The sequence below is a fragment of the Ptychodera flava genome, chromosome 14 (genome assembly GCF_041260155.1).
Source record: "Ptychodera flava strain L36383 chromosome 14, AS_Pfla_20210202, whole genome shotgun sequence".
In the NCBI taxonomy this organism is placed as follows: domain Eukaryota; kingdom Metazoa; phylum Hemichordata; class Enteropneusta; family Ptychoderidae; genus Ptychodera; species Ptychodera flava.
The window spans coordinates 14,198,020-14,214,157 of NC_091941.1; the positions used below are offsets into that span (position 1 = coordinate 14,198,020).

The 16,138-nt window shown below is 39.0% G+C and overlaps 2 protein-coding genes across 2 annotated transcripts in view; both read right to left on the bottom strand.

The window, feature by feature from the left end:
- Positions 1–16,138, bottom strand: part of LOC139149487 (cytidine and dCMP deaminase domain-containing protein 1-like) — a 696,744-nt gene that overhangs the window by 172,718 nt on the left and 507,888 nt on the right. The gene's annotated exons all lie outside the window — the stretch shown is intronic.
- LOC139149459 (left-right determination factor 2-like) lies at positions 1,064–5,173 on the bottom strand. The gene is made up of 4 exons (XM_070721232.1): positions 4,740–5,173; positions 3,215–3,464; positions 2,643–2,870; positions 1,064–1,961 (listed from the first exon to the last, which is right to left on the bottom strand). The coding sequence occupies exons 1-4, from the start codon at positions 4,834–4,836 to the stop codon at positions 1,652–1,654; spliced, it is 885 nt and encodes a 294-aa protein (XP_070577333.1). The 5' UTR covers positions 4,837–5,173; the 3' UTR covers positions 1,064–1,651.

A 16,138-nucleotide genomic window follows, 5' to 3' on the forward strand; every position in this document is an offset into this window, starting at 1 on the left:
GAAAGTTTTGCAAGATGTTTATGTGACGTTTAATAATCAGAAACACCGGATACATCGTTTGTAAAAATCGTCGTATGATTTAGATCATTCGAGACAAATTTAGCTTTCTAAACTTAAGGCGAAACTTCTAAGCTGAGATTTAGACTAATCTAATCTGATGTGGCTTTGTAAATTTCTAACTACACTTTCTAAGAAAATAACATTATAACGGAGTCTAGAGCTTTCCAAATGTGGTAGCCAAACACTCCCCTCCTGGCATTTATTTTCCCTGCTCCGTTTTGAAACTGAGAAAAATGCTACTTATGTTCATGTAGACTTGTGGCAGTTCCGTGTATACCAATTTACCAATCGAAGTGAGCACGGTTCATTATTTTGTCGGGGAATGTGACCGATAAAGGTGAACTTGGCGTGGCACCGTGCAAATTTTTTGGCGTTTTTCCCCCGTGGCTAGGAAACAACTTGTCAGTACTTTTCGTGTAGAAATCAGCATGTTATTCCACATTCCTTGCTTCCTTCAGAGGATATAGTCATTCACTCCGCGTAAATGCTTTTCTATAACCATTTATCCGATATATTGCACTGAGAATAACTTTTGAGCTCACTGCAGGAATTTTGTAATAGCACACAGTCTGACCATTGAAATCGAAACTCTAGACTTCTTGCAATATTGTTATCGACAAACAGGAATCTTGGCACGTTCGGTCACTTTGTCGTGTGCATATATTTTCTGCATTACGAAAGCGCCAGACCAACATGTAAAGTTCTGTCGTTTGTACAGAAAAAACATGTTATGAGGACATTTCGGTGCTGTGTCCCGCTCAACCCAGTCCACAAATACTCTACTCACGGCATGATCTTCGAGGTTTTTTACTTCCATAATATGATGGCATTATTTTGCCTGACATAACATAGAAACCATCAGTCAGGCAGGATCTCAAAGACGTCAACGAGCGAGACAATAACTCTCTTCACACTTCGTAAAATGTGTGAAAACTGATAATGACTCCACAAATAGGAATGAGAGAGGGTGCTAACTAGATCCATTCCCAGACACGCTACATCGTTTATCCACAGTGAAACAGCTTTATTTAAAGATCAGTACTTATTTTACATACAGTACAGACGTATTGTTCCTGAGTATAGATGATTAGCTGGCGGAAAGTCTTCGAAAAATTAAATCACCGTGTCAGACTTCATTTGAAGAAATGCGCCATTCACAAAGGGTGTGGTCAAACCTATTGATAATCTGCCAACCTTGTAGTCAAGTAAGAAGGGCTGGGCTACCCTCAATGACCGTGCAAAAGGATGATGAATCCAGTCACTCAAGCCAATTGTTGTTAATATAGCATGAGACAAGGTAGTTTCTCATATAATCCTAATACTACATTCGCTCGATATAATACTGATACTATATTGGCTCGAAAATTCATTTTGTAAGTTTACATATAATTTTAAATATAGTCACAAATTCGTTAAGTTATATTCGCTTGGAATCGGTACTGTACAATTCTGATAAATAAATGTTCTATTTTACATTAATAAAAATAGGGGGATTTGGTCTCTTTTGAACGTAGAGTTAAAAAATAGACTCAATACTTTGAATGTCAATATGTACAATCAACGAATACATTATATGCAAACGGCGACACATTCAAGCTCTGCATTTGCACTCGTCGATAATCATATTTGGAATTTCGGATACCATGAGTTCGGTGACGTCTCCGTTCTTTGTCAGGTACATCATTGGCAACGGGGAACTTTTCTCAACGCCGCACGCCACTAAGTCCGTCGGCTCCGAGTGTTTGGTGATGTGACACGGTCCGACGCACTCAAAGGCGTCGTAACCCGACGGCTCAATTATCCACCTGTTCGTCCACTGGGTATCGCGAAAGTTGACGTACTTAGACTTCCGACAACACGTCTCGTGTTCCTTGCCCTCCTCGCATTCTGACGGTCCAAACCTATGTTAAAACAAATGGAAATACCGTTTATTATTCCGAAAAGTAACAACAGGTATTTCTGTTCAAATTTGTAATCGAAAAATCGTCGACCTGTAAAGGTTGACCAGTATGAAATACGCTAGTTGTCAATCGGATTCGAACCCACAACATACAAAACAGTCCAAGGTAAAAAGGTGGAGACACAGTCCCTCCACTTCTGTGGTGGACCAATCTGCAGTTCACTGGAATTGGAAGATTCCAGCTTTTATGAAAGAATGGATACAGATGTGAACGAAACCACCCTGCGTTTATTGGTGGCATGCATTATGATACGCAACTACTCGAAATTTCACCAGAGACGGTAGAATAGCGATGCAGACTTGGCCTGTGTAATTAAAGGGATACATTCGTCTGAACTGCGCTCAAAGGTCGTATGGGACCCATACGACCAATGGCAACACTGTATCCAAGGTACAATGGTGATTGATGACAGTTAAAACATGTCATAATCTATCATCGTATAATTTAGATGTTGCACCTATGATGATGAGGTGTATCTAGATATCGTACACGGAATACATTGTTTGTAAACAAGAAACTTGCACAGACGCAGTTCCGACGACTGTTTCCCTTTAAACGTGGCGAAGCATAAAATATACTGGACGGCACGATAGATAAATGTAAAAATTCTGCCTTTAATACCTTTGCTCGAAATGTTCGGTGTAAACGTTAACTTGAGGGGTGTGTCCACTATCAAGATGGTTTGTAGAGAATTCAACCTTTTGCGCAAGTCTAGTGGCATGGACAGTTGGCCGTGCCCCATTGATTCGAACCTCAAGAACGAACGGTTGCTTTATATTCACCATCCATCTTTCAACGGCGCTTGTGATGTCAAACGTTTTCCATCCCGAATCGTCAATAGCCACTAATCTACAAGCAACAAAACAAGAAACAAATATAATATTCAATGATGTTATTTGCATGCATATGAAAGTTTCATTTCGACTCATCATCCAATCGCACGGGCTTTTACCTCCATCCATGAAACAGTCTTGATCGCTGTCCAAATTAATTAGTTTTAGCATAGACAGTAGAAAACTCTACTGTCTATGGTTTTAGGAGCGAAGATGCATTCGTCTTGGTTGATTGAATCCCCTAAGCAAAAATATTAGAGACATCATTTTTTTAAATCTGATATTCAAAGAAATCAGCAAGCAAAGCATTATGGTCAATTCGGTCCGGGATAAGGAGAAGGGGATGATGGTATGACATACCCTGAATCGATGAGAATCGATGAATTGGCTGTACCGTTGGCATGTGATTGGATGACTTGGTGAATGCTCACTCGAGCATGGCGGACTGGATGACTGCTGTTGTGCGGCTTGAATATGGTGTGGTTCGGCTTTCTTTTGTACAGCTTGAATTCCGCCATGGCTATTTTACTGTCTTTGGTAATCCCCGAAGTCATTTCAAACTGTAGTCGGTGATATCTTGATCCAGCATAAACCACGTCGGCAAGAAAAGCTGTGAATAGGGCGATAAATGAGAACACAGTTTCAGGGGCGATATTGATTTCGGCCTGTTTCGATCAGCCAAGTTAGGAGAATACCGTGGCTAGAAATTTCAGATACTCGATCACTGTATATACTTCATGTCCGTACAGGTGGTTAATTAATCATATAAATACACTCCTTTCATGGGCTTGTTTGTTTTGTCTTCGGTGCAGGGACTGTGTTTGAACATAAACCCTAGAGTTTTCTCTAGAGTCTATCGTTTGAAACTATGGTTTATATACGATACCGAGAATAAAGGTCGCATAAAAATGGCTGTTTCGTATTCGGCCTACTGAATATGGTGCACAGACTCTGCCTATGATCTGTAGAAGTTGGATTTTATTCTCGTCTAAAAATGAAACCTACATGGTCCCAATCGCTTGCAAGCCGGAGTTTCTCGCCCGCAGTTACCATCGCGTTAACCTCACGATCTACCAGAGTACATTGCTTCAATTTTACTGCTTTTGTTATTTGTATGCCGACGGACTTGGGGCAAGTCTCAATGAAACCATTTCAACACAAATCAAACTCCGATTTAACATAAGTGCTGCAAATATTTTTATCAAGTTCTATGTTAAGTATACTACAATCTGTATGTGCAGGCAGTTCTGTGTGTGCAAAATTCTACCACAGGCCTGACCACAGACAGTCTGTGATTATACTGGAAGGATCGGTCAAGCATTTCGTCAGACGGATTACCAGGTGTCAGACATATTTTGCATATATTTACATCATCAGGTAAACTTCCTACAAGAGATGTGTGCGCCCCTGGTCCTAAAACACTTTACCAACACTTTCTAATGCATTCAACAGTTTGAAAGGTCTTTAAAAAATTGATCTGCAAACGTCACGGTGCTAAGATTGTCTGTTGGAACCTGATTGCTCGGAATTTTTATCGAAATCGACATGATGAGAGATTCGGTCAATGGCGCTGTGGAGTAAGATAATCACATAAGGTTTCAGACTCGTAACAGCCGCCCGCAAGTGTTGTGACCGTGTGAGGTTAGGCAATGGAGAATATCTACTAAGAAAAGCAAAAACAGAAAGTCTTAACTGCATGGTCAAACGGAGCATGGCCTCGGGTAAAAAAAGAACAAAGTAAAGGACTTCTCATTATATGATTCTCAAAATAATCGTTCGATATATTTTGCCAATCTTACACAATTTGTGTGACGTGTCATGAGAGTAAGCTTAGTACAAGTGCAGACTGATGACAAAATGAAACGATTAATTTCGATACACTTACCTTCGTTTTCACGAATAACTCTTGCAAAGGTGGGTAAAGTGAACTTTTCTCGTTTGCTTCTGTGTCGGTGCTTCATCGTCAAGGCCCAATATTTCATCTGAGATCAGCAGGAATGATGAAATCTTCCTTATTGACATCGGGAAAACTTCCAGAATCAACGCCAAGTTTCTCGGATAAGGTTTGCACGATTTCATTCTGGGTTGAGCTCACTGGCATCGCGTTGGATGGACGGCAATGAAGACTGACGACAGAGATGGCGCATGCCAGATGCAGTAAAGATATAACCATCTTCGGTAGAGAGTTGTACGCGCGGTAACCAGTGTTCCGTTGAAGAACTGGTGGCTGTACTGTCATCGGAGAAAATGACGGATTGTCAGGAAGATTCTGACTTTATAAGAGGCTGACAGGTATAGACAATATCTTTGTCTCAGCCAGTCCCACCTCTTTGTCAACATTTTCCCACCTACAGCTAAATTTCACACCTTTGCTATTTAACTGCAGCAAACAATAGTGTCTGGGATTCACAAGTTTCTCCTGGTCTATAAGCAGATAAACATCCGCCACCGTGATGGAGGGACCATACATTCTTCTTTCTCTCATCATTCTGTACCTTCGAATCATAAAATCAACGAGTTGAAGTAACATTTCTTGCTCGCCCGTTCATTCAATTTGCTTATATTAAGGTAGAATGCGCCTCGGGGACAGATATTCGGACTCTAAAACTTTCATAGTTCCTTTCTGATCTACCACTTGTGGGGGTTCATTTTAAAGCTCTTGGCGAAAGAAAAATTGTCTCTGTCTTAGTTTTTCGAAAATCGAAGATTTTATTTTTCTCCATAGAGTTAACACAAGGATGGTGGCCATTATGAATTTCAGATATCGGTAAATCTTTGGTAATTTGTGTCTGTGGAGCCAAACTTCGCACGGTGACGCCCGATTTGTATCCTTGATTTTGAAAGAGAATGGTTGAAAAATCGTTGAGGAAAGTTTGATCAAAAGTTCAAGTCTTTCACTTTCGAGGCGCATACTACCTTAACAATAAAGAACAACTCATTTGCAGTCAACAATCTGAACCATTTCTCCCGGTAATCTGAACTTGATGTCAATTGTAATACCGCGGACGTACAAACCTGGCGATTGAGAGAGGCCCTGTGAATCGCCAACACCATTCACCACATTGTTCTAACGCGATTGTTTGTACAATTAATTTAGCGACCTCTGATAACATGAGGTAGTCGGTCACCTCCTGTAAGCTATTGACTTAAACATTATTCGTCTGTCGATGTCTCGTTTGTTTTGTCGAGCACTTATTGACGTCGAAGTGTTAATCCGAGGAAGTTTCCAGTCTAATGTTTCTTCAGAGGGGTTGATGATAAACTAACAAATATATGCACATAACACTTTTTCAGTCTAGTCGGGCTTTATGATGCAACTATTAGTGGTACTAAATTATATACTAAAGTTACACTACTGTAAGTGCCAGACAGTTTCCTTGTCTGAATTTGTACAGGGGATAATGTCTAGGAATTAGTATTCCGTGATAGAAGCCAGGGAAAAGTTTCACTATACACGTCCCTCACCCACGGGACTGTGACATCCATCAGCGCCCTTATGCCATGCAACCGTGGAGCCGGTGCACAGAAGAATACCACAAAGAGCGTAGTCGGTAGACATAAATCGTTTGTTGGTACTAGTATTAGAAATCACAGACCCTGGGGTCTACGGTAAATTGGTGAAAGTCCAGTCACTCTAGCAATAACCTGATTGATAATAGGGCGTTTATTCGAGAAAATACACCGCGGACACCGCGAACATTGAACTTTTATATGATATCCGATATTTTACGGATACTAGACTAAACAATATCGAAGTTAGATTGGCTTGGCTTAGTATATTAAGGGTGGTGAAATCTCCGATAATCGCCGATAAATATCGGCGACTTCACAGACCCGGTGTGCCGTGGCACAACCGCAATTTATTCTAGTATCGTCTCGTATCGATATAGAGTCCCGATATCGTCGATATATCAAACTTCGATACTATATGGTAAATATCCGATATTTAAAAATTGTGTATTGTCGCATCTTCATGGGGGCGGGGGGGGGGGGGTCAAAACAATATGAGACAATACTATGCTGGCCGATATACAAAACCGTGCGGATGAGCAAATTCTTGCATAGGCCATGGGGGCATCTCTTTTGTACCTGCATGGGTTAGCTCCATGCTACCTCGGAACGGATTTTCTCCATGCTTGGGCATAGAAAGCCCCATTGGTACGTAATGACCTAGCTAAATCGCTAACTTCGTCGCATGCAGTGGATTTTACTGTGTCAAGCGTAACCCACATGTGTTATATGCAACTTGGGATGGACAAAATTTGCTCGGCTATGGGAATTTTGAAAAGTTCCAGTGACAGATTGTACAGCATAGACAATTTTACACAGACCGAAGTCCTCGAAAGTGTTCATCTTAATTGATGCGGAAATCTGTGCCCTGTATGTGGGTGTAAGCATGCGCTGCCATGCTTTATGCTGGGCAATCGAATTCAGTAATTCAAATCTGAATGTCTCCCCGGTTTGCTGCGAGCTTTATCACTTTTATCAGACCATTATTAGGAAAACAGTAGTCGGAACTGCACCTGTGTGTTTCTTGTTCTCTACAATGTATTTCGTGTACGATATCTAAGATGCAACTCATCATCATAGCTGCAACATTTAAATTATACGTTGTAAATTATGACTGACATGTTTTAACTTTCATCAATCTCCATCGTACCTTGGATACAGTGTTACCATTGGTCGTATGGGTCCCACACGACCTTTGAGCGCAGTTCCGACGACTGTATCCCTTGAAAATTTGAAGACTGCGATTGAAAAGCCAGGTATTTATTTTGTAATGACTTCCTGAATGTTTTCGTATGAAGTGACATTTTAAACATTTACTATTGCTAATTAGTGATGAGACCCCGGGGTGAGAGACATTTTATCGTACCATCTAATACAGCACTTTTTGATCTTTTTTTTTTTTTGGATCGCAGGGCGGCAGGGTCTATAGAGCGCCCTCTACACGGTCACTGTCAACTTGTTGAAGGTATAGGGAATTGCTGGGCGCAGCGCCGTTAGCAATCCATCTACACTATTAAGGATGTACGATCGGAAAAATATAAGCGTACTGCGCCGATTTCCGCGCAGAAATGTATCCATAGTTACCACGCGCGCATAGTGACGTTCCGAACGTTTGTGCGTAGTACAAAATGTCGTCTCCAGGTAAAGATTTTAATCGCGCCGAGAAAATGTTCAGCGTGCCCTCAAAACACGCTGGAAGGTTCGCGAATTCAGCAAGGAGATAAAAAAAATGCAACATGACCGTAGCCTGTACAGCGTAAGTCAGAAGTGTGACGTCTGATTCGCTCTAAGGGGAGAACCATTTGATTTCGGGGGGGGTATGGAGGAAGAGGGTATGGGAGCAAATTTTTTTTTCCTGTCAGAGTGACAGCAATTTTTTTTTTCTACTGTCAGACCTGCATCAATTTTTTTTTCCCAAATGGAGTAGCAGTGCAAATTTTTTTTTATTCGTCATCAAGTTTGTAATGTGTTGTACCGGTATATAAGGGAGCCGTCATTATTTACGGCCTGAAACTCCGAAATTTCGAGTGACCCTCCCCCCTTCACCAACCATGATGAATTTAAGTAACCTCCCTCTCTAACTCTGAAATTTGACCATTCCCACTTAGAAAAGTTAATTACCAATACATGTAATTACAGCAACAGTAAAGACCTTTCAAATCTTGATGTACCCTGCTAGACTATCATCAGTTATCTCATGATGGTTCAAAAAAGGTGAACACATCAAAATGAAATTCAAAGTCACAATAAAATAAAAATATAAAAGATCACGCAGTATCTAACCTATAGTATATTGTTTAATTTGGATGGATATTATGACAGGGTTTTCACTAGGATATCTGACGGGGCAGAATTTGAAAGTACAGGGGGAGAACATGAGAGAGGCTTAGGGGGAAGTGTCACAGGGGCTTTCCCCTATCTTACATGGAATTTTTAAGATATTGATGTGTGCAATGGTGCAGTCTGGTGCAATCTGAGAGTTTTTTTAATTTGTTACTAAGTGAAACTATTAGAATACCCCAAGGGGGAGAGCACGAGAGGGGGTTCCCCCTCTCGTATTGGAAATTTTGAGAAATTGATGTGTTTAATGGTGCAATCTGAGAGGAGTTTCAGTTTATTTTGCACTCGGTAAAACTGTTTGAAAATGACATTGAACACTGATATTTTTTTACATTTTTTGCATGATCAGTTTTTGAGTCACAATATTCAACAACCAAACAATGACAATACAATTTGTGAAAAACAGTTCTGTTTGCCAGAGACTGAAGACAAATGAATATACAGGAACGGAAAATCTGTGACCTTCTTGTGTCATTTCTCCAGCTGCCAGCTTCTAATGAAAAGCCTGAATATGGTATGTTTGCGATCCGGTGTTTGTGGTCAGAAAAACAAGGCTCACACATTGTATTTCATCATATTGTTGTTCCTCAATTTTTCATTGTCAAGGTACATCTTTCCAACAAATTCATATTGAGAAAATAATATTGGTTTTAACACTAGTTTATTGACTCCTGTCTTGTGTTTTAAATTTTCACAATTTACAGAAGTCAAATAGTCCCCTTTAGATAGTGCCTATGCTATTGAGATATGGCAACAGAAATCCTGAAATATGATTTCTTGGGTCAGAAAATGGAAGGAAAACATTGAGTGTACTGAGGTGTAAAGTAGACCCATGTAGTGCATGCTTATATCATAAGTGCTGGGAAAAGAAACATAAGAATTGCTTGTGGTAAAACATTTGCGCCGCCTATGGCGGCGCGCCGGCAAAGAATACATGAGAATAAGGTTTCCAAATTTTGCTTATTTCTGGTGCATTGTGACAATTTTTTTTTCTCTTCTGTCTGTTATGACAATTTTTTTTTTTCAGGCCATGACAGGATCAATTTTTTTTTTCTTCTCTCTCACCTGGTGACAATTTTTTTTTTCTCAAAATCCTCCATACCCCCCCCAGAAATCAAATGGTTCTCCCCTTAAAGAGGAGGTCGTGGTTATAATCGGATCCCAATGATAGTGTCGCTAGTAGACCCCGTGGTAGACCTACGGAGAATGGAAGAATGGCCATCGCATTGTCGATTTGAGTGTACTAGCCGAAAATCTTGACACTTGTGTCAGTTGCGGGCTTGCCTTTACGATTGTCATCGTGTATTGGAGAAACGCCAAGTTCACCGCGGCCTCGGCTCCTGGCTCCACGTAGTGTGTGACAACTTAGCCTGCAGCGAAGTCAACCTAATCCCACCGATAAGCGTCACGGCGAAATAAATATTACGTGATTTTTGTAGGCTGTATTAATATATAGACTATAAAAAGTAGAAGAACCTAAAAGTCTTTGCTTTGTTCTGTCATTTCCCTCTCATTAAAGTTTACAGGTAGGCTTGAATCATGATCATGCCTGAACAAGGCCACTGCAGGTAGCCCACTGCAGGTCAGCAGCATTTGAAGAGCGCCTACGTGCGACGAACCCTGGAGAGCATGGTATACCGCTAGAACCTGTAAATCCTAGTTAGATTTTGCAAAATTGTGAAAAATCGAGCTCGGTGACCTACTAAACAAAATGTGGTTTTGAAAAATTCACAAAAAGAGCTATTATTTAGCAAAGTTTGAGAAAATTGACATCAGTAGAATTACCCTCTCCCATTCCTAAAATTCGGGGCATATTTGTTGCAATTTTGGCTAAAAATAAATATAATGACTTTTTAACTCAATTTTAACGTAAGTAAAATCTTCAAAGTAGCTTAGGTTTTTAATTTCTTTATTCTTTTACAGTGTAAACGTGGAAAGTGCAATCATGATATAAATATGAAAATGATGACCAGTTTTATTGATTTTTAGTGATTTTGTGAAAAACCGTGAATTTTTAATGTCATTTTGTAAAAAAACAAGCGCGGTGACCCCATCTTTTTTTCCCAGTTTTGGACTATTTACATATGTAGGTATTCAAAAATCCCCATTTGAAAAAATTGACATTACTTTTACTTTTTCCGATCGTACATCCTTAACACTTCTCCGGAGGATTCGGTTGAAAATTTAACAGTTTTCCAGGAGAGCATGTGGATGATATATTGTGTATTTGATGGTGCTTTGCTACCACAATTATACAGTGAGTGAACTAAACAAACTGTGAAAACTAATTCCTTTGATGCTGTTTCAGGCATTGACATAGTTGTTCGAGCTGTATTAGTAGAGAGCCCTTTATACATGTATTAATATAGTAGTAGTCCCAGGCTTGGCATATCCCATATTTCACATCACCACATGTAATGTGCAGCAAACAGCAAAACAGTGTCCTTGTGTGTGGGCTTTTATTCTTTCAATTATTTGTAATGCATTACAACAGGTCAAGCTGTACTTGAACTGTTGACTATTTTAACAATTGTTTCCTTGGATAGTTTTCTAAAAGGATTATCAATGATTGAGATTTTCCTTGTGTGTTGCTTTCATAGAGCTGAATTTATTTGGAATTTGTCACTGACAAACTTGACATAATATTCATTTATGCAAAGTATTTGAAATTTCCACTGAATTTTGTCTTGATTAATGAGTTATACACTCTAAATCATCTGATAGTTTTTTGATTTCTAAGACCTTTAGCTGTATCTGACATTGACAATGTTTGGTCTTTATGCCACAGCAATGAGTGAAGGTGTGAGTAAGGTTTCCTGGTTACAAGGTCATGTAACTTATAGTTGAGTTACTGAGTACCAATGTCGTTTGAATGATCTCAGTACTTTTGTAGGAGAGTTTCAAAAGAGTCAGGTATCTAGACATTTGAAATACTAGCCTACAATGTTTCCATTTTAGTTTGGAGTGTTTGTTTGTTTGCTTGTTTCAGTCAAAATAATCATCTCCACTGAAGAGATTGAGAGTCTGCATTTGTGCTGGATTTGGTCTGGAGGCTATGACTTCATACTGCCTAGCATGATGTACTCTGAGTCTTTCAGATTTCATTTGCTCCTCTGGATCGGATACAGCAGCAGCAGCACCAACAATATGATCAGTCTCAGGATAGCGTGGACATCTGGCCGTGGACTCGGAACTGGGCGTGCTTTGTTGATGAACAAGATTCTCAGGTACTTCCTGCTCACCTGAAACAAATGAGTCGAAAGAAACTAAACCAATTTTACTTTAATTATATTCTTCACTTCAGAGCAGCAGATTTTGGGTGTGAAGAACAGTATGGAGGTTACATCCCGACTAATCTCTGAGAACATCATGCTCAGTTTGGTTATCCGCCACTAGGTGGCGCCCTGCCTTAAAATACAGTGTACCAGAAGGCTAGGCGAGGTAGTGAACTGAAGCTTTCCTTCTCAGAACTGACTGTTACAGTTAGAACTTGGGAGGCACGAAGGGAAATACTTAGAATTTCAACGTTTGTAAGAAAACAATTCGTACTTGGATGTTTTGCTAAAAAGTGACACTTTGGAATGAGGTAAAAAAATTGTACATATTCACTGAAGTCAACTCCCTGTATGAAATAGTCCCATCTCTGGGACCATGATGTTTGTTTGAGCTGATAGAAGGGATTACAGAAGAGCTGCCGTCTTTTTTGTTTAATTGAGACTTGTCATATGGCTTTATACGTTTGCTTACACATTAATTCAATAAATGACACAGGCTTTGCCACTGCCTCTAATTGAAGTCCATATTAAACCCACCAATGTATGGTAAAAGCCTATGGGTTTTATAACATCTATATTTGATATAAGTATCATGAATTGATCATAAATCTTGTGATATGACTCTCACAGCACGTCACTGCCATATGGAATGTCCACTCTGAATGCATGTATCCAGGCAACCGAAAAATGTGACAACACAAGATTATAAGTCAGCCCTCGCTATTTACATGACATATCACGGCTACCATAACTTATACTATTGATTTCTGTGTTTGTACAGAACTGCTTCAACTGTGGACTAGTATACCCAGCAGGTAGTGGAATTACACATACATCTGTATGACCTCTGAATAAAGTGATCTTCATTTTTTTACTTTTGCCCATCCACTTGAAAAAAAATTGCTCGTTTTAAGCCTTCTTTGTACATGCATTCAAGCCAAAGACTATGCCTTAAATTGTAAATAAATTATATAAGTATAAATATTGGATTCAACTCTTTCATATCGTGCTATTAATCACTGACGTTACTATAGAGTATGAAAAAGAGAATTGATCAGTTGCTACAATCACCTAAGGGTACCCATTTCCTACAAACTTCATGACATATACCTGAAGGCTATATCATGAGCTAATGGGAACACATCAGTGAGATTGGTACTGTCAAGTAATATATCACTATTATCCACACACTGGGGACAATTTTAACACTGAATTTTTAATGTACTTGGTGATTAATGCAACATAAATTTTGCAGTGTAAACCATTCTGATAGCGTTAACTGCATATAGGGACCATATTGGATAATCCAGAGAAGCATTACAAAATTTCTCACCTTTAATGATGACTGCTCACATTTAAAGTGTTGTATTTCTCAACCATTTGATAGTATGAGGTATAGGGAACAGTGGATGACTTTACTGCCTATTAGATATGGACTAGGTCATCAGTCAAGTACACTAATTCATTGAACTGTTGTCACAACACATTTGCCACACATCCACTTTTAAGATGATATATTGTATATTGCTGTAGTTCAATTTGATCAGTTTCTTAATATTCTGTCAGACTTACATGTTGATTAATGACATTATTTCACAAATGACACTGCTGCCAGCTTATTTCAAATTTGAACAGCATTAAGGTTTTTTTGGTGTCCAAATTTCACTGGATATTTTCAAAGCTGCCTGTCTCACGAATATCTGGAGATCCAAACATTTATTTATTTTCACTCTTTAAAGGTATACAACCACCTGTAATCTAAATATGCCCATACATGGCCAAAGGGGCGTTCCTTGGTATCAAAATGTCCATATGAGGGCGCTGTTTTTAAAAAGTGGCCACCCGCTTAAATCTGTGATTGTTAGATTTTCTCTTTCCATCGTAACTGTGGCAAAATTGGAACAGGTGACAGTATGCCTTTAAATGAAATATATCTGCCAAGTCAATGAGGCTCTTTTAGTTACTGAGGTAGCCACTGTTGAGTGTATGTGTACACAAGACGAGTGAGACAGTTGATGACTGCAATGATTACCAGCCAACATTTGCCGCAGCCATGTGCTTATTGCAGCTGCTAAAGTTAATATCATGAGGCCCAAAGATTATGGCACTCGCCAGCATTTCTGATTAAATCCTTTACAATTTATATTATACTATGAGCTACAACTAGAAAACATTTGGGAATTTCAACAGAATTTTGAATCTACCAGGAAGACAAATACATGTTTTCAGTGTTTGTTTAAAATGCTAAAACTGTCTATAAAATTAAGCTATTTTATTACAGTTTCAATATTTTTTGATACAGCCATAGAGTACTGAGGGTTTCACACAGACTTGTACAATTGTAGGGACACTTAACCAAATTGAAGCAAACTAGGTTTTCTAACATTCAGATGCTTACCTAAGTTTCTAGGGGTGCATTTGTCCCCTGCATGGTAAACTTCTAGTGTTGTTGGGTACTGGCGTCTGTGGCAGTGTTTGATCCACTATTTACAGATAAGAATTGAACATAATGAATGACTACATGATATGTAATGATACATGCGTCTCTGCTTGATTACTACGTGATTAATTTGACACATGGAGATTACAGTCTACTTACTGTATACTGCAACATCCAGGAACAATGCACCTTTTCCAGATGTATGGATACAAGTATTGTACATGACTGCAAGAGTTGAATATTTCACAACATGCACTCAGTCTCCACATTGTGTCTGGAAATTTGAGGTTTACGAATTCATATCACAGAAACTTAATTTTGTCTGAAGTTGAGCGATAACAGTCTCCATCTCAAATTGTCTTCAAAGAGTTTTATTACATGCCTCACATATGAACGTCACATACTCCATAGGATACAATTTGTAACGCGTAACGCGATGACGTCGCAGGCTGCATAATCATTAATGGACTGAAAGTGAACCGGAACTATTTTCAACTTGACAACTTCAGGATTAAAAAACGATCAAATTACATCTTTTACTTAGGAAATACTTTTTCTACAAAATTATGTGAAAAAAATTCGATAAACCAAATATATCAATGCACCGTTTGATGATAAAAATCGTTCTATTTTTCAACAGATTTTCGTCTAAAATGGAAATAAAGCATATGATTGTCATTTGTACATAAAGTAAAAAATTTGGTGAGAAAATTTATGTCAGAGAGGCATGCAATACAAATATTATAGCCAAATCATGGGCAGGAGACCATTTGCCCTCCTTATGTCAGGCAAATAATGCATGGTCATGGTCACCTACCCTCGGACACATAGTCCCATGTTTGGGCTATAATATATAATCTTTGGCATGTGACAGGCAATCATGGTGGTCTAATTATTGTGATATCAACAAGATGATGGTAGATAATCATGAATGTGTTGACAAAAGACCATTCATCTGTGAAAAGATAATTTATATTTGCATTCTGAACAATTTCGAATTCATCATATCAATATTTACAGGGAATGACATTAAACGGTTGTCTTTGTTATATATTAATAATATTATTAGAGTTCATTGAGTGGTTACACGAAAAGAGATGAACACAATCATACAGTCTTCCTGAAAATCTGAAAACTTGTTTCAAAACAGGCATTTAACAGAAAAAAGTTGTAGGAAAACTAATTTCAGAGACGATGAAAAATACAGAGAAATTTCAAGAATGCCGTTAAGAATAACACCTGCCTGGTGTGTTTCTTTTGAAGGGACTGGGAATGTTAGAAACCCTGGCTTCAAAGTCCACGTCTGGACTGTTGGGGCTGGTGACTGCATTGGTACAGAGCCAAATAATGATGGTGTGTGTGGCACATGTTGAAATGGTGATGAGTCCATCACATCGAAGCCCTTAGGAGAAATGACAGTCACTGCACATTATATTATTGTCAATACTGGACAGAAAATTAAAAAAAAGTCTTGTGAAGAAATATTTTGTGAAGAAAAACACTTCAATGAAATACTTCAGCAAAACAATGTTCAGTCATTTATGCTGATGCATCGGGGTTTGTTTGCATGCATCAAACAATATTCAGTCACATAATAAATATATTTACGTCGCGTCTTTTGGTTTGGACAGGTCATTACGAGACCAACCGGAACTCCGTAATGATGTTTACACTTTAGGGGTCCTCGCCATGTACAGACCGATCGACCACAAGAGGCCG